The sequence below is a fragment of the Acanthaster planci genome, linkage group LG06 (genome assembly GCF_054643075.1).
Source record: "Acanthaster planci isolate LZ-2023a linkage group LG06, COTS_SCS, whole genome shotgun sequence".
In the NCBI taxonomy this organism is placed as follows: domain Eukaryota; kingdom Metazoa; phylum Echinodermata; class Asteroidea; order Valvatida; family Acanthasteridae; genus Acanthaster; species Acanthaster planci.
The window spans coordinates 17,974,126-17,991,822 of record NC_141782.1 but is presented as its reverse complement, the minus strand read 5'-3'; the positions used below and the strand labels follow the sequence as shown (position 1 = coordinate 17,991,822).

At 45.1% G+C, this 17,697-nt stretch overlaps 1 protein-coding gene across 1 annotated transcript; it reads right to left on the bottom strand.

The window, feature by feature from the left end:
- Window positions 1-328: 328 nt before the first annotated feature.
- marchf6 (membrane associated ring-CH-type finger 6) lies at window positions 329-17,670 on the bottom strand. The gene is made up of 20 exons (XM_087138339.1): window positions 17,569-17,670; window positions 15,492-15,591; window positions 14,920-14,993; window positions 14,327-14,470; window positions 13,992-14,064; window positions 12,831-13,125; window positions 12,048-12,222; window positions 11,426-11,572; window positions 11,052-11,191; window positions 10,084-10,227; window positions 9,418-9,552; window positions 8,871-9,091; window positions 8,359-8,496; window positions 7,157-7,808; window positions 6,321-6,575; window positions 4,843-4,977; window positions 3,768-3,857; window positions 3,113-3,245; window positions 2,455-2,590; window positions 329-1,890 (listed from the first exon to the last, which is right to left on the bottom strand). Exons 1-20 carry the CDS (start codon window positions 17,585-17,587, stop codon window positions 1,806-1,808), a joined length of 3,291 nt encoding a protein of 1,096 aa, XP_086994465.1. The 5' UTR covers window positions 17,588-17,670; the 3' UTR covers window positions 329-1,805.
- Between the last annotated feature and the right edge of the window lie 27 nt (window positions 17,671-17,697).

Here is a 17,697-nt window from a genome sequence, read left to right as displayed (position 1 = left end):
CTCCATATCCATGTTGGTGTTGTTAGACACGTTCACCCATCAACGATGTGACACACACCCCCGGCCCTAGTATAGACCCCAGGAATTTTTCAAACCCCAGTATGAGGGTGTTTGTAACCCAAGCTTAAAATACAGGTATTCCCATGTTTGATACACCACATGGAAAGACTGCCCCAGGGGAGGGAATTTCAGTATTGACAATCCCCATGGGGATCATGCACCGACCACCACCATGATTCCCGAACTTAATCCCCAACTCACCCACAACAAAACAATGCCCAGCAAACTAATCACGTAACAAACACAATGGCACACGTCCAAACACATCTGCATTAAAATCGCATTCTGGTTTTTATTACCAAAGAGAAAACATCAGCTATGCTCATTAAGCAGCGATGCCAGCCCTTGTAAGAAACTCTGCTTAGCATACATTAGTCACTTTAAATTTAATGATTTTGAATTTTGCGGTTCATTTTTCAGCCGTATATCTCCAACATAAAACCTGTTGGGTGGACCAACAACTCTAGGCATATGCAGCAAAGGAAAATGTATATTGGTAAGATGTGAATTAGTTTTAAAAAATCACAAGTACGTTGAGTGCAGTTTCAGCAAGACAGAAGAGTGTAAGACGGTCCGGGGGAAATTAAATACAAGAAGTGCTCTTTCAATTTATCTCCACATTAAACCGACAAAGCCCTTAACATTCAAAGGTGCTCTTACCGTAACAGATCTTTGTGTCCCCCCTGCCCCAACAAAAGTGACGACAATAAGTTTGAGGAACGAATCACGATGTTACCACATGCATTAGTGACTGTTTATCAGGATTTTTTTCAGGGTGCTCTCACTTTTTTGTTGTGTCAAGTACACTACGCCCGATCACAAGAATTCTCAATATTTTCAAATAGTCTTTTCATGTCGCAAAAATCATTTGCTGTGGACCCAAATCTTCATGTCCAGGGACAAAAGGCAATACCTGAATGCCCTTAGACCACGGCTGATGTCAAGTACCTACGGTAGTTCTTTTTTTTTTCTCCCAATTATTTGGTTCGTAGCAAACATAGAGAGAGAACCACCAACAATCGACAGCATTAAGAGAAAAAACTGTTTAAACTAAACAGTGGGACAGAAATACTTCTGGGTGAATGCTTTCTAAAATCATTTATTTAATTTTTATTCTGGTAAGTCTTTGCAATCCAACATTTGTTAACCACACCAAACCATCTTAAAATCTGGTAATAAACTTCGTACTCCATGACGGGATGGCCTTGGACAAAAGTAATCAACAAATGTGGGTACACGTCGGTTACAAACTACATCTCCCAATCTGTTGGGGAGCTGTCCGTGTTATATTTCAGATTTTGGCATGAGACTACAATCACTGTTGTGGCAAAACTTTGCATCAGTCTGATTGTTGGAGAGTAACAGAGAATGCCCAGAATCTCGGAGCGTGTCACGGGCTCATCACGGGCTCATCACGGGCTCATCATGGGCTCATCACGGTTACAGAAAGGTCATTGAGTTAACTACATCAAAGGACGCTGACCTTAAAAAAAGATGTTGGTTGGTTGTTCAAAATAGGTTGGTTGTTCTTTCATTACGGAGATGCTTCTACAACAGATGAGAATGGGTCTTGGCAGCGTGGGGCCAATAAAATATCTAAAGATATTCAAAAACAAGGCTCATGTTGATGCTGGGTCACTCGTCGGCAAAAAAAAAATCAACACAATTGATAAATAGTATAAATTGTACATGACGATGTGAAATATACAAGATTGGTTATATACACTGGCACGGGATACCAGACTTTATTGGGCTGCTGTCTGAGTTGCGTGGTCCTTTTTGCTTTGATCTCTGGGATCGTAATTAACGAGCTGCTGGCCCACGAGATACCTGGAATACCAAAAGGAAATTAAAACTTGATTACCTTCAGCAGAATCTGGGGTAACATTCACAATGAAAATAAGTTCACGCTGCATGCATAATGTTCACATTTTCCCCAACGTTACAGCTTTTAGCACTGTATGAGCAATGTTTTTCACTGGCAACTGAAAGAAAAGGTTACTGGATTCCCATGGAGAGGATGGAGTGACCTCTTGCTCGCACGCTTACCCGAGAAGGCAGGGGATGGTGGGTTCAAGTCCCACCTGGGCAAGACTCTGTTCCTTTCTTCACACAGAGACTTATGGGCATCAGGGAGGGGAGGGGCACCTGTTTTGCCACTCCCTTTCCCAAAAATCCACCCCCCCCCCCGAAAAAAGCGGTCTTTCCCCTGGGAAAAAAAATCCTATTCATGCCCATGCATCACACTAGCAACAACCCAAGCCCGAGTGTTGAGTTCTCAGCATCTAAACCAGTGCAGTAAACGCAAAAGGGAAGTCCCACGGAACCCAGCTTCCCGCCAGACGGTGGTGGCGTGAGATTAAACAAACATCTGGGCCTTCCTCTTTCACTCACTTGTCATTTCTGATGTGCTCATACAGCTTCTTAAACTGCTTGAGGTGGAACACCATGGCAGCCATTGTGATGATGGAGGTAACGAGGCAAGGGTAGATGCGGCGCACGACCAGTAAATTAACATCTTCTCCCAGTCCTGGACAGTTTTTTTAAAAAGAGCAAAAAATAACTCCAATTCGAATGACTGTTTCCATGGCATTGCTGGGTTGTGCCCATCTCTGACCCACTCTGGTTTTAATATCTATCCTTGTCATGATTCGCAAGTCTGCTGTCCACAAGCAAGGCTTCTTACAACTGTGCCACTAACAGTTTCACAGGGTCACTCCCGTGAAGAACAAAAGTACTTATAAAGCATTGCGAGTACAGTCGACTATTTGTAATACGAGTCCAGGTAAGATGAGATTCTGGTTAAGACGAGCACATTTCGCCAGTCCCGACCAAAGTGTGTACATTCCTACAAGGAAAAAATCTTTAATACAGGCTTGGGTGATACGACATTTAAGTTAAGACCAGTGCTTTGTCCAGTCCGATCCAGTGCAGATGTATTGTTTTCTCTCTATTTAGCACAAACACTTTGAAAAAACTTGTTAACCAACTAACCCACTCAATAACAAAAAGCTGCAAATGTACGTTAACAATGGAACTACAGTCTACTCACCTAATAGTGGCGTGACACCTGCTGCCACTGCGTAAGGCGCCGCCAGGACCAGCAGTAGACATGTGACCACCGGCAGGACCACTCTCCTTGTGATGAAACCCAGATTCAGGTTACGAAAGCCGTCTTGGTAAACCTTGAGAAGACCAAAAACACGACACTGATTTAAAGTTCAACATGTCATTGAAGTAAAAGCAATGAGCATCCACACAGCCTTTCGTGTGTCTTTTATTGTCCGCAGTAATTCTGTTGGACGACACAGAATTGCTTTCTCTTCGTGGGGTGTCCAGTCGGGGAATGCAACTACAACACACCCTGTGTCCACCACAGCCTCACACATTTGCATCGCAGAGGCACAGGGTGTGCATCAAGTCATCGATGCAGGGTCTATGGTAGGCGTACATACATCTACTGTGACACAGCTCTGCCACCTCTCAATCGTAGGTCCCACACGCTTAATGTCATCAAAGGGTATAGTGCCATGATATCATTCACATATTGCTAGACAGGTCAGGCAGGGTCTGTTGGTGTGGAACATGTGTTTTCAGCCCCTCCATAACCCTCCCACCAGCAATACTCCAGCAAAATTCTACCAGGCAAGTCGTCTCCTGTGATGCCCGTGAGGAATGACGGACCCGACAGCAGGTTGTTTACTCACCTGCTCCAAGACAGTTTTGAGCCACCAGTTGGGCCCCATCATAGTGACGGCGCACATGATCTTGGCGTGTAGAACTCCCAGCGCCCAGTCCTGGCAAACAAAGACAAATCACAAACCATGACCTTCACCCACAGTGCCCATTCACTCTTCCCACGGCGCACTCAATTTCCTCCCAACCTTTCCCGTGTCACAAACGCTAACTCTGCTCTTTGGATTTCTGAGCTTTAGAATGATCTGAAGTCTCGCTGGAAGTTAAGGATCTCGAGAGGCTGAACAGAGCCCAAGACATCCTGGACAGAGACTGAAAGGAGTTGATGGGCAAGTTGCTCACTAAAATTAAGATTCCAGAAATTAATCTTGGGATGATGCATATTCCTGAGGACCTTCTAAAGGGAAAGACAATGTGACCTGTCACGACAAAATGGGCGTAAAGTCGCATCCAGCTCTTACCTAGTTTGAGGGTTCAAAGTCACACTGAAGTGGAGGTCAATTTTGGGGGGAGTTAATATATTTGGAAGAGTAGCACATTTACTGTGTAATTCCAAATATATATCATATATTTAAAAGTGTCATTTTCTCAGCAATTTCGATGGTAGCATTATTCATGCCTGGTCAGAAATGTTGAAACAATGTCAGAAACAAAGACACAGAGCTGCCAGAATAATGCCACATTGTCGTCTTATACTTCTACCCGGAGTGTTCCATGTACATGCCATTGGACAGCTCTCTTTCTACTGAATTCCAAAATACAAATATCTCAATTTTTGAAAATTCTGACTTCCAGCTCATTTTGTGATGACAGGTCACAAATACGAAGAACCAATCACTGGAACATATTTGTAGCATACCTCCAAGAAATCAACGCACACACAAGAATTTCAAATGACTGATCCACTTAGCTTCATCCTGTTCTGTTCTGACCAATCAGGCCAACATGCAGGCAGGCAAGCATGTATGATGCAGACCGCTGCTCATCTGTGGCACTGCGGAGGAGCACTTGTAAGCTGCCGCTGTGTGCAGCGAATGAGGGGCTAACTGGATCGGTCTGCTGATTTGGGGGAAGGGGGCAACTCACCTGCCAGGGGAAGAAGACAGGGGACTGATCCAGAGGAACGCGGATGGGCACCACGACCACTACCTCAAAGAGGAGGCCCAGGAGGAATGGGATGATGCCCAGCAGCATGAAGGCAACCAGCAAAGACTTGATCAGCTACAAAAAAAAAGAAAGTGACCAGAGAGAAGAATTTCACTCTCACACAACTCTCACACTCTGGATGTTATTGCTTAGAATGTTCCCGAATCCTTAAAATCCACTATTTGTTTGTGCTTTCAAACCACATTAATTCACTGTGGCTAGTCCAGGCCATCACAAATCCAGTCACTTTTCTTCTAATGAGTCCAGTTGCATACCCAGTCACAACTAACAGGAAAAACAACGACAAAGGAATGCTCATCTGATCAGTTTGCAACACCCAGTCACAACTAACAGGACGAACAACCACAAAGGAATGCTCATTTGATCAGTTTGCAACAACCAGTCACAACTAACAGGATGAACAACCACAAAGGAATGCTCATTTGATCAGTTTGCAACACCCAGTCACAACTAACAGGATGAACAACCACAAAGGAATGCTCATTTGATCAGTTTGCAACACCCAGTCACAACTAACAGGATGAACAACAACAAAGGAATGCTCATCTGATCAGTTTGCAACACCCAGTCACAACTAACAGGACGAACAACAACAAAGGAATGCTCATCTGATCAGTTTGCAACACCCAGTCACAACTAACAGAACGAACAACAACAAAGGAATGCTCATCTGATCAGTTTGCAACACCCAGTCACAACTAACAGGACGAACAACAAAGGAATGCTCATCTGATCAGTTTGCAACACCCAGTCACAACTAACAGGATGAACAACAAAGGAATACACATCTGATCAGTTTGCAACACCCAGTCACAACTAACAGGACGAACAACAACAAAGGAATGCTCATCTGATCAGTTTGCAACACCCAGTCACAACTAACAGAACGAACAACAACAAAGGAATGCTCATCTGATCAGTTTGCAACACCCAGTCACAACTAACAGGACGAACAACAACAAAAGAATGCTCATCTGATCAGTTTGCAACACCCAGTCACAACTAACAAGACGAACAACGACAAAGGAATGCTCATCTGATCAGTTTGCAACACCCAGTCACAACTAACAGGACGAACAACGACAAAGGAATGCTTTTGTCACAGCTCATTTGATCAGTTTGCAACTGCACAGGGACTGGGGGTGGGACTTTTGAAAGCCGTAAGCTGGGTTGCACCTTCTTGAGAAAACTTCCCAAGAATCTCCCAGTGGATTTGGAAGAATGTGGGAGGTTTGGAATTAATGACATACAACCAGGCATGGATAACCAGATACTGCTTTCAATAAAGACTAATATCAAAGCACAGGTCCACTGCAAAGAGACACTGATTTCGGTTCTCTCGCAAGGCGCATTCCAAGGTTTATTAAAAAGGATAAATACTGAAACATCAGTCTCACCAATATGGTGTAGATCTTGGCCTTCTCCAATATCAGCTCCATGCCGGCTGGCATCCAGGACCAGACTACCGTCAGCAGCCGGCACACCAGCCAGCACAGATACAGGCCGCAGGCAGCAGTGTACAGCTCATGCACCACCACCCCCTTGCCCACCCAGAGAGACATGAAGAACCGGCCCAGGAAGACGGGAAGGGTGAGGCAGAGTACGCTGGCCAGCAGGAGGGTCAGGCAGAGCAGGTGCACCAGCAGGATGATCTGTCGACCAAGGATGGAGCATGAGGAGGGAGGGGTATGGCAAGAAACTGGTGCATTTAAGTGGGCCAAATCGGATACAGGAAGTACTCAGACATTTTAGCTTTTGATTTGCAGAACAAAGTCCAACAGGCCGTTGAACAGGCGCCTGATCTCAGTTTTGTAAATGGTTTGAAAACATCCCGTGTCTGCCGGTAATCTCAACTTCTGCAGTGACGCTGTTTTGCTAGGGGGCATGTGAACGGAATTATGTCCCGTTAACACAGGTCAATCTAACGGATCACGGCTTAAAGTCTTAACGGCAAAGTGCCCGTTTTGGCAGGAAGACCAGTTCAAACTACATGCAAATGCAAAGCGTGGCATTCCTCCCAAAATTCACCTGAGTTACCTGTGCTCAACACAGTAAGCCACGGTGCAAATATTTCACTTGAATTCATCAATTTCCATTTCTATTTGTATTCATGGCAAATATAAATCATCCCTAACAAAGCACAAACATGTCATATCTAGACAAGTAATTTCTTGTTCAAACGATCAACTTTTTATAATATTGAATGACTATGACTACAGATGCAACCACTTACTCGCATAGCAAAGAAGGTAGGCTTGTTGTAAGGCTGGAATCCAGTGGGTCCCATCTGGTTGATCATGGCATGATGAGCGGCATGTAGCGCCATGCCACCAGCAGGGGCAGCAGGTGCTGCTGCAGCCGGTGCAGCCTCGGCCGGTCCCTCGGCCGCCAGCTCGTCCGGTGGCAGGGGGCCACCTTGCTCCTGCAGGTCCTCGTAGAGATGGTCATCGTTGCCGACTGCGACATCTGCCATCTGGACAGCATCCATGTCCTCCTCTTCCTCCATGATGACATCGGAATCCTCGTCCTGCCCACTTGACATCACTTCTTCCTCTCGGTACACCAGCTCGTCAATCTCGATGTCGATGACCCCTCCTGTGGCTCCCCCTTCCAAATAGGCGTCAAGCCCCTGGGTGTCAGTATCCACCCCTTTTGCTTCCACACTGGCCTGGCCTTCAACTGGAGTGGCCGGATCAGGATTGAGATTGCCCTCTTCTGCTTCGGGTTGGGGTTCCTCCTCCCAGGGGTGTGGTCGGTCCTCCCCAAGGTGGGGTTCAGCCTCTTCTGGGTCCTGGTCGAGATGGGGCAGCTGCTGGTCATGCTGTGGTGTGGGTGCTAGGTTCTCTTCAAGCGGCACATCACCCAGTAGGTATGACCGCATGTCACTACGAAAGCAAAAGTTTGCCAAACACCAAAATCAAGTAACTGTTGAGTTTGATTGACTTTGGATAGCTAGGGTGTCATTCACATCCCCAAGTCGGCAAAGAAAACTTTCAACAATAGAGAAACAACAACCCAAAGCAGCAAGGCATTAGCCCTATGCTTTAATAACCCATATCCTTCAAATTCCATCACAAGATTTTGAAGGATGGCGCAGGATTGAGGATGGTCAAGTCCAACCACTACTTTTTCAGATGGGGCTTGATGAAAGCAAAGGAAAGCCAAGAATGTCCCATAGGCATGGGTCTCACTAGGAAGGTGGGAGGGGGTTTCTGGCCCAAAACACTCATCTGAGGTGTTCAATTCTAATTTTCTGTTTGTGCACTTATTTCATGTTTCAGTTTCAAGGAAGGGTAAGCACCCCCCCGCTGCCAACCTTCTGATGCCCATGGCTGTGTGGTTGCTACATAGGACTAGATTTCAGAGGATTCAGTGAGGTTTCAATCAAAGTTTGTACAAGGAGTTGAGCCTGACGCTTATAGGTTGCCAACTCACAGGAGATAGGCAGCACAGACGGTCCAGGCACGGATGATGTTCTTGAGCCACTGCCGGGTGTGGCCTTGCTCCAGGAGTGCCGGCAAGACCACCTGGAGGAGCAGCAACTCCAGGGAGAGCTCACTGACTGGCGAGTCGCTGAAAGACAAGAGAGTAGGGAGCAGTGTGACATTCAGAGCTTGAATTCAGTCCATCCCAGAAACTCTCTCACAAGTCCAGTCATAAGTCCACACTGAACTTGTCTGCTCGTGAAAACAGTGATAGATGAATCTGGTAACCATGGTAACACTACTGGTCATGTGCAGCGGCAAACACTATGATAACTACTGTAAGGAGACAATATTCCTCTGAAGTCGTTCCATTCAAATCCAACACAATGCTTTCCACCATAAGTGGGGGCCATCAGGAATGGCCAATGAAATATCAATGGGTTTGACTATGATACAGACCCCACAAAGAGTGAAAACCCAACTACGGCGAGGGACACGGCGTGACTCCAGCCATACAAGTACCTGGACAGGTGTATATGATAGGGCAGGAAGGATGGGAAGAGATATCGGATGATGGTAACGGGCAGCCACAGCACCAGGAGAACCACACTTCCAAAGACAATGACTGAGAGCAGAGAGCGCCGGACGTGTCTGTAGACGGGCAGGTGGATCATCTCCTGGATGGGGTTGAAGTCGGGATCGTTCAGGTTGCGGAGGAACCACAACACCCCTGGCCGCAAAACCTGAAGTAAGGATTTGGAAAACAAGTCACAAGTCAGTGGGAACTAAGTTTCAGAGCAATATTATACAGAATCTCATTTTCTCCTCTTTGAAAGGACAAACAAATCACGCACATGCATAGGAAAGCTCAATGTGAGGGAAAAACCAGCTCCCTATGATATCATTTTAACAACAAAACAACACTCATCTAATCATGAAAGTTTTTACAAAATAACAAAAATCCAAACAATTATCGTAGTTAAGAAGGGATTGGTTTAAAGTCAGCTCAAAGGCACAGCAACGCCAATAAACACTGTATCCCTCCGCCAATGTGTCATGAGCTCGTTACCTCTCTGAGCAGCAGGATGAAGGAGGCAAAGTAGAAGACATAGACCATGCCCACCAGCCAGTGCAGGAACATGGAGGTGCCGGGGGCTGACTGGAAGCTCTGTAGACGGTCCTGAAGAGCTGTCTCAAACATGGACTGTAGAATGGAAACCAAAATGATTCCGGGTCACTTTTTTGCCTGGCACATCCACACCCACAACAGGCTTCATGAGTTTTATTTATTTATTATTTTATTTCTTTCCACATTATATGAAAAACGTCGTGCAATATTATAAAAAAATCAAAAATCAATTAAAAATCAAAAGTAACAGAGTGAATGTGGAGAAGGCAAGACTGAAGAGGAACAAAACGTTCCAAACGCCGTGATACATCTTTTGAGGATCTGATTAAAACCTCAATCTTGCTATTCAACTGACTGTGGCATTTCCAAGCCTAGCAGTTTCTGTCCTTTTAGAAATATGAATTGGGATGTGCTGTTCTGAAATGTGCCAAGGAAGTGTGCTTAAGTGCATAGGCTAAGGATCAGAGCAACGCATCGAGGCAGCCATCATTCCACGATGCAAGGGGTGAGATGAAATCAAATAAAAAAATCTGCAACTTGTCCAGTTCTTTGGCAGCGGGGAAGGGGTGCTTCAACACACCACTCAACGACCAAATACAAGCTTACCAAAGAGCAGATATCCAGCCACCAACCGCACACCAGGGGCAGAACGCCGATCTCCGTCACAACCAGCAGGAAGACTTTGAGGACAATGTAGCATAGCCCCAAGATCCGCTTGGTACGATGAAGCTTCAACAGCCCACTGAAGAACTGTTGCCAAAGACCAGCTCAGGAAAACAAGGATGCAAGAAACATTAGCAAAAGCTTAACCCTGACATTCCCTTTAGTATTAAAGCTGGACGTCTGCTTATGACCCAACCCAATAAACAAGTCACAAGCGCTACTTTAATTGGCAAGAATTGCAACAAATTCAGCCCATTACAAACAACAGAACAGAACTGTGGAACATGTTTCCTCTTCATGATGTCAACTTCACGACAGCGCTGAACTGAGCCACACAAGTTCATGAAAATGAAGCACTAAAATGTTCTTTCTCAGGTAAATTTTAAACAAACACGTGAAGAGTGCCCTTTGACACAACTTTTAAAAGCTGTTCACGTCATAAAAACTGTCACGTGGGAGTGTTCACATCAGGTTTATCATAGCGGTTTAAACCTAACCCCCAAGGGTTGCTGGCCCTAACCTTCCCCATTCACACCAAGTTAAACACCCATATGGGACTTTGTGCACAGAGGCTGTTGGACTTTGTGTTTCTGAGGTATGCCAAACCTAATGCAAAAGCCAGCTGTTATGGGCCTACCAGACCTATCCCCACAGAATTAAACACTTAACTACTGTTTAATTCTGTGTGGTCGGGGAAGGTTAGGGTTAATCAAAATGTAATGACTTTCAAGATGGAATTAAAGTAATAAAGGAATCTTTCTTGCAAAGGTCCAATATGAATGTGATAGCATTTCGTGAATAAGAAAGTGATCCACTGGTGTTTCGCAAAGAGAGTTCTTGAGGAGACCACAGAGCAACCACATTGTCAATAACTGTGACATGACTGCTGTCACGGAACAAACAAAGGATACATGGAAGAGGATGAGCGAGGAACACAGGGTGACATAGCCACACATGGTGGTGAGCAGCCCCTCAAAACGAGACATCTTAGCCAGCTCATCCCAGCCCAACAGGAGCATGCCCAGATGACCGATGTGGTACGGACAAAAAGCTGCGAAACAGGAAGAAAGTGTAAGACCAAGACCTGTGCTGTAATCTGGTCAGCTCCTTTCTTCTTCGGAGAATACTGACAGGGACGGGAGTCCAGTTTAACCCTGCCCCCCACATTCTTTCAACGTTCAAAACTTTCAGGTAGCAGGCATAACCAAGACACTGGCCACTTTACGAGGACTTGCATCCTCCTGTATTAAGTTCAGGTCTGCAAGAATGTGTGTCTTCTACCTACCGAAGACAAAAATGAAGAGTGCATTGAGCGAGATGACCCAGAGAACATGTTCCAGGAAGATGAGGGAACCATCCAGGCCCAGCATACGCTCCCATGTCAGCTCCTCGGCAGCGCGGTCCCACTCCAATGCATTCCAGTTGATGTCATCTACAACGACAAGGGTGATCCCCTTTTTAACAACACTGACATCGAGCTCCATTACTCAATGTAATGCAATGGGAACTCTTTTCCTTTCCACTTGGGCAAAACTAGGAGGAAATTAACAAAAGATGTATTCTAAGGCCACAAATCTTTTCTCATGCCCACAGGTTGGGGGGAGAGAATGAGATAATCTGGTTGTGAGCTTTGGATATCAAAAATAAACTAATGACTGCAAACGGAACTTCCCCTTAACAGTCTGAGCACAGCTGACTGAACACAAATTTTGCCGGAAGGAGATCCGTGTTCCAGGGACCAATTTGATAATCAGCATTTGATACCAAATTTCAACCCCTACAGTCCTGAACCCTGCATGCTGGAAAATTCGGAACTCCATGGGTTAATGACTGCAGATGGAACATTGCCAACAATTTTGCTTCAATAAAGATCCGCATTTGAATGTGCAGTGCGTTCGGCTTTGTACCTTGGCCGGCATTCTCGGCTCCTGGGGGATTATTTGCGGCATTCTCCACGGCTGCAGGTTGCCCTGCCCCTGCCTGGTTGCCGTCGGCTGCTGCTGCTGGTCCCTGATTGGCTGGCGCCTGGTGATGGGCAGGTGGTTCCTGGTTGCCAGCGGGCTGAGCTGGAAGAGCAGCATTCTGTCAACAGAAGCCAACCAAAACCAGCTAGGCCTGGATTCTTAACTCAGTGTCGTCATCAGGTTGTAAATGAGACCATTTCCTGTCAAGTCTGATCATTTCATTACCCTACTGCCTTGTGGATGAACACCGCGTGCTCTGAGAGTGCCTAACCACTTGCCAATGGTATTCATTCGGCCAAAAACTCAACTGTTGAATCAGGCAAGATTCACCAATCAACTGGTCAAACATGGCCAAACACCATGAAAACTGACTCTTGAAAGTTACTAGTACAATATTTGTGATAGCAATCACATTCCAATGCCCTATCAACAGTAGTAAAAAAAAATCGCTTTCAACACACAGTCCATTTCAACAGACCAACTGCATGTTCTATGATTGCACAAAACTAATAGGGGGCTTGGTATATGTTTGAAGAGGCCGTCAAACGCAATCGGTCACCTTCTACAACAGACTACCTCAAACTATTTACACAGCCCTCGAAGCACACTGATTAACCTGCCTGACCGACAACCAGTACAAGTGCAAACATCCATCCTAGCATCCACAAGAATACCTACAAAGATATCAAAGATTCCTTCAGAGAAAAACAAACGGAAGGTCCTAACCTGATTGTTGACTGGTGCAGCGGCCGGTCGTTGTTGCTCCTGCTGCTGTTGTTGCTGCTGCTGTTGTTGCTGCTGCTGCTGCTGCTGCTGTTGTTGCTGTTGCTGTTGAGCTGCCGGTGCTGCTTCCCCCGCCCCGTCCACCACCCCATTGCCGGCCCTGCGTGCATCGTCTTCCAGCCACTCTGGCCCTCCGCCGTGTGTGACCTGCTCCCTCAGCCAGACCAGGCTGACAAACGCACACAGGGTGGAACCCACCACCAGCATGCCCTGCAGGATGTCCGTGACCACACTCTCCCTGCCAAAACAAAAATGCAAGAAGCTCCTGACTGCTGTTTGGCAGACTCTGCAGGATAGAGGATGGCAGAGCCTAGTCACCATCACTCACATGGGGCTTGATGAAGTTGGGGGGGAGGGTGTTCCCTAGTGATAAGGGCCAGCTCTCAAATCCAGCTGCTGGTTACATGTTGTGACCTTGAGCAAGGCACTTTACTCCCACCAGCCTCTCCCCACCCAGGGATGCATACATGTAAATGTATAGGTACCTGTGATGGCGGGAATAATTTCTGTAGTTGGTTACCCTTTGTTGCTTGAAATGGCTACATCAAACTATATACTCCCCAGGAAGCCACGATGGTTACGGAACTCAAGGGTCAGAGACCATAGTGAAATCAGTGCACTGAGACTTTGCATGAAATGCACTCAATAACAACAGTCCATTACAACTATTAAACAAATGTGAAGAATGCGCCACAGGTGACTTTTGAATGATTCAGAGGGATTCCTATCACACAAAGCTTCAGCTCATAATACAAACATTACTCTGCACTGCAATCAAATTAAGAAAGACTAAGGCGCTTGATATGAATGGAAATCTCCCAACTTGCTCTGCCTTTTATAAAAACACAACTTGGGGGTGGGAAATGAATTATGTAGAGCAAACAATTTACTTTGCAAATTGCAACAACAGGTGGAATGTCACAACGTCACGTAACGAGTCCTGTTTACCGCTGCTTCTCAGCAGAATTTTGCTAAGCAGGACCAAAGCTGTGTTTTCTCCAGGCAGCTCCACAAGAAAACAGGCCAAGTTCAACTTCAGTGGAACAGGTGCAAATCATTTTAGGAGTGTTCAAAGTCAAACAGTGTTGGCGGATTAATACTCACAGTGACAAGACATCAAATGGTAACGTCAACAGGGGGACTAGAGAAGCTTGGAAGAGGCAACGGTAGATGCGACCTGTGTGGGAAATAAAGTATGTCATTGTGTGAGTACAGAGTGATGTCAAAAAAAGATACCAACCAGACAATCTGATTAGCTTTAAATACAGTGGCACAAACAGTAGACACACATATCTAACCAAGCTGCCTTTAAATGCTGCCATTTGCTCACAACATTAATCAGAACTGTCTACATTTCAGCGAATAATGGACGCAACTCTGATGACAACTTCTCAAGAGGAAGTCCGTGATCATATTCGTTTTGATTGTAGGTCACTTACAGGCTGTAATTGGAACCACGCCGAGCCAAGCAAACGTGACCAAGGTGTAATGTAGCCAGCACTTGACCGCTGTCCCCATGCTCTTGGCTAGCCCACGGACAATGTCCATCACAGGCAGTCTCTTTGGCATGTCCGGAGAGTAAACTACAAATTAAGACAAACAACAAAAAAGTGCATGTTTTTGATGGCACTTACAAAGGGACAGTGTTGTAGTCAAGACCAGGCAGTCTGAGACCAAGACCGAGACCAACGATTCGAAACCAAGACCAGCAGGCTCGAGATCAAGACCACCTTTTAACTGGTCTCAAGATCAGTCTCGACAACTACAACACTGCAAAGGGGTTTACATATCTGAATGACATCAAAATCAAGTTTCTGATTTTTATTGTTTCTTCATCCTAGATCTAACCCTCCCCCAAATACTTATCACTTTCAACCTAATATTTAAGGATCACATGGCAGTTTCTGAATAGAATGGTTTTTCCTTTTGCAGTTCTAACAATCAACAATCTTTCCCCAAGAGTAAATATAGCTTCTACTAAAATGGATCTAGTTAAATCAGGGCACCACCAGATACCGTTTTCCTGACTTACTTGGTGTGAAGGAGAAGCGGTGCATACATAGTTCACAGTACTCTTTCTTGCTGTGCTTCAACCACTGGACCAGACTGCAATGAAAAAAAGCACACTGGGGCTTTCAAGTGCTACACTGCAGCAGCAACATTTTGAGGAAAGTAGGGGAGATATCTATGGAGGGCTTAAGACCCGGACCAGCTTCGAAGCCAGCGATATGCCTAATTACAAACATGAAATATCACGGCAATTATTGAGAATAATTGATGACTTAAGTGGTTTTTTCGGTTCCGTTCTTAAATACTTGTACACAAACATAAGAAGTCTGGTGCTGTACGTACCAGCCCACAACGTACTTACGCTTGCTCTGCACTTTCTAAAGCATGAAGTTATTTTTTTCCCTCGTTCTCTGACATGACATTATGCCAGTTACAGCAGAGAAATCCAACACCCAAATGAAAAAGGAGCACACACAAACGATTTGGAAAACAATAAAGGAAGGCTCTAATCATTGCTAAATCTGTTCCACGCATTGACCATGATTCCCCCTCCTGCACCGTCCTGGGACTATGGACGCAGGCATCCCATCTTACCAGTCTTGGTGGATGAATTTGATGCTGCCAGTGCAGATGCAGGGATGGAAGAGGGGCCGCTCGGGACTTCCCTCTGACCTGCACACCCGGCATATATCACCTACGTTTTACACAAAACAATGCAAAAAAAAAACCTTTTTCACCATGTACTGGCTTTCTTAAACAGTTGTTGGTAGCACTCCCAAATGTCATGGTCAACACATCTTATGCTCCGACTACATATGGGCCGCTCCTGCATGTTTCATTAGAGGACCATGTTCCTCCATAGAGTTATTGCGCCAATAAAATCTAGGCACGCATATTTGAATGGGAGGAGGCGTCACTTTACTGTATGTAATATATGTAATGTTGTGGAGCGTTAGTATGATCGATCAAGTACAAAATTTGAAAAAGAGGAATACTAACACTCCACTCAGTAGAGCTACCTTTTACCAGGGTGTCAGTCACTTCCCCCCATGCCATTTTGCCACTAGCCACTTCGCCCCATTTCCACTTTGCCCCACCGATTATCGTTCAATCTGTTCTTTAACCCTCCTATGGTTTTACAGCACAAATGTGCACAAATGCCCAGTCACTGGTGAGCATGTAGTTTCTATATGGAACTCAAACATGCACAGGTTCAGTGTGTACACAGTAGGTTGTCAGCACAAAATGACCCAGGGTCTTTTGTGCAGTCCTCTTCACTGCATTTGGTTTACTGCACAATTATGCACATGAAACAGTGAAGCACAGTTCTTGGGCAGCACAAAAGTGCAATCTGATATTCCTGTGAGGGACAGTTAGTGTAGTGCACAACACAACCCAGCTGTGTTTCTTTGAGGTGTTTACCAAATGACCCAAAGAGTGACTTCAGCATAGGAGAGTTAGCAACAGAGGCATAGGCCTAGATGCAACAAATTGAGTACCCAAATAATGGTCGGAAAATCCAACTTGCAAAGGCCAACACAATGCTTTCGATTTCCAACCGACCCAAATTTTTCGGTGAGACCCTCACATTTTTATTAAAAAGTTAGAAAAAACAAATGTAATAAATATAAGAAAGACAAATAAATTAATTCTGTTGTCTTTTCTGTCTTCACAAACACCTCAGAACGACATTTTCCCCACTATAAAGCTTGTGTTTACATGTTTTCCCAGTTACATTTGAAACATTTGAAATGCGACTTTTGCTAATTTCACGAGTTCTCTTCATGGTTCACTGTCGCTGTGGTAAAAACATGTGCGCAAAGCGCTGGTTCTCACCGTGCCGCACCCATGCAAGAGAATGGGTGATGGAGAGTGGCAACCAGTCTATTCATACAACCGTACATGCACGTGACCTCACTTATCGAAAAAAATTCAAAGTTGCAAGATTTCTTCAAGTTAATTCACAGAACTTAGTATCTTGTCTATGTGGTATTTTCTGTATTCATGAGTTTAATTTTAGGTTGTTTTGCTTGTACTTGTACTTGAATCAAGCTTGTTTCCACAAAATGTCCTTCCGCCGCGCATCAAGATTTATCCGATTACTTGGGCACAGCTGTCTGGAAATGCTGGATGCATTGACAATTACCAGAATGATGTGTACAGAAATTTGATATAAACTTGAAGAGGATGAGAAATAAACCCTATGCTAGTTCAACCATTACGTATTAATTCACAATGAACAATGCAGTCGACATTAATTAAGTGAATGCCATAGAGTTTTCTATAATACATGTAATGTACAACTCTCTATGTCATTTGTCGAACTCCTCTCTCAACCATTTTTGAAGCTTGGAACACACTCGAGCACAAACAGGGCAAAGTGCAAATGGGGCGATGTGGCAATGAGGAGATTACCACTTCATACGATGACCAATGCCTGTAGGCTACGCTGTACGCTCATAATGAGAAACTACACTGATGCATTGGAGAGTGGCGCAGATGTGGATACACTTTCCACACAAACTGGCCAGGCCCTAGGCCTGATGATTGTTTACCAAACGTGGCAATGATGCGAAAAACTACCCCCTTGTGAGCTGTATGCCAATTTTCTTTATCATTTATGGGGACAGAGACACAATTGAAAGGCAAAGACATGAAAGAGGGACATTACCTTCGCTGCTTTCCTCCATTTTCGTCACGCCAATATTTTTATGTGAACGTAATGTAATGTGCGCAAACAGGTAAAACGACCGCGCTGGTACCCATCACGTAAATATGCTGAAACGAACGAAAGCGATTG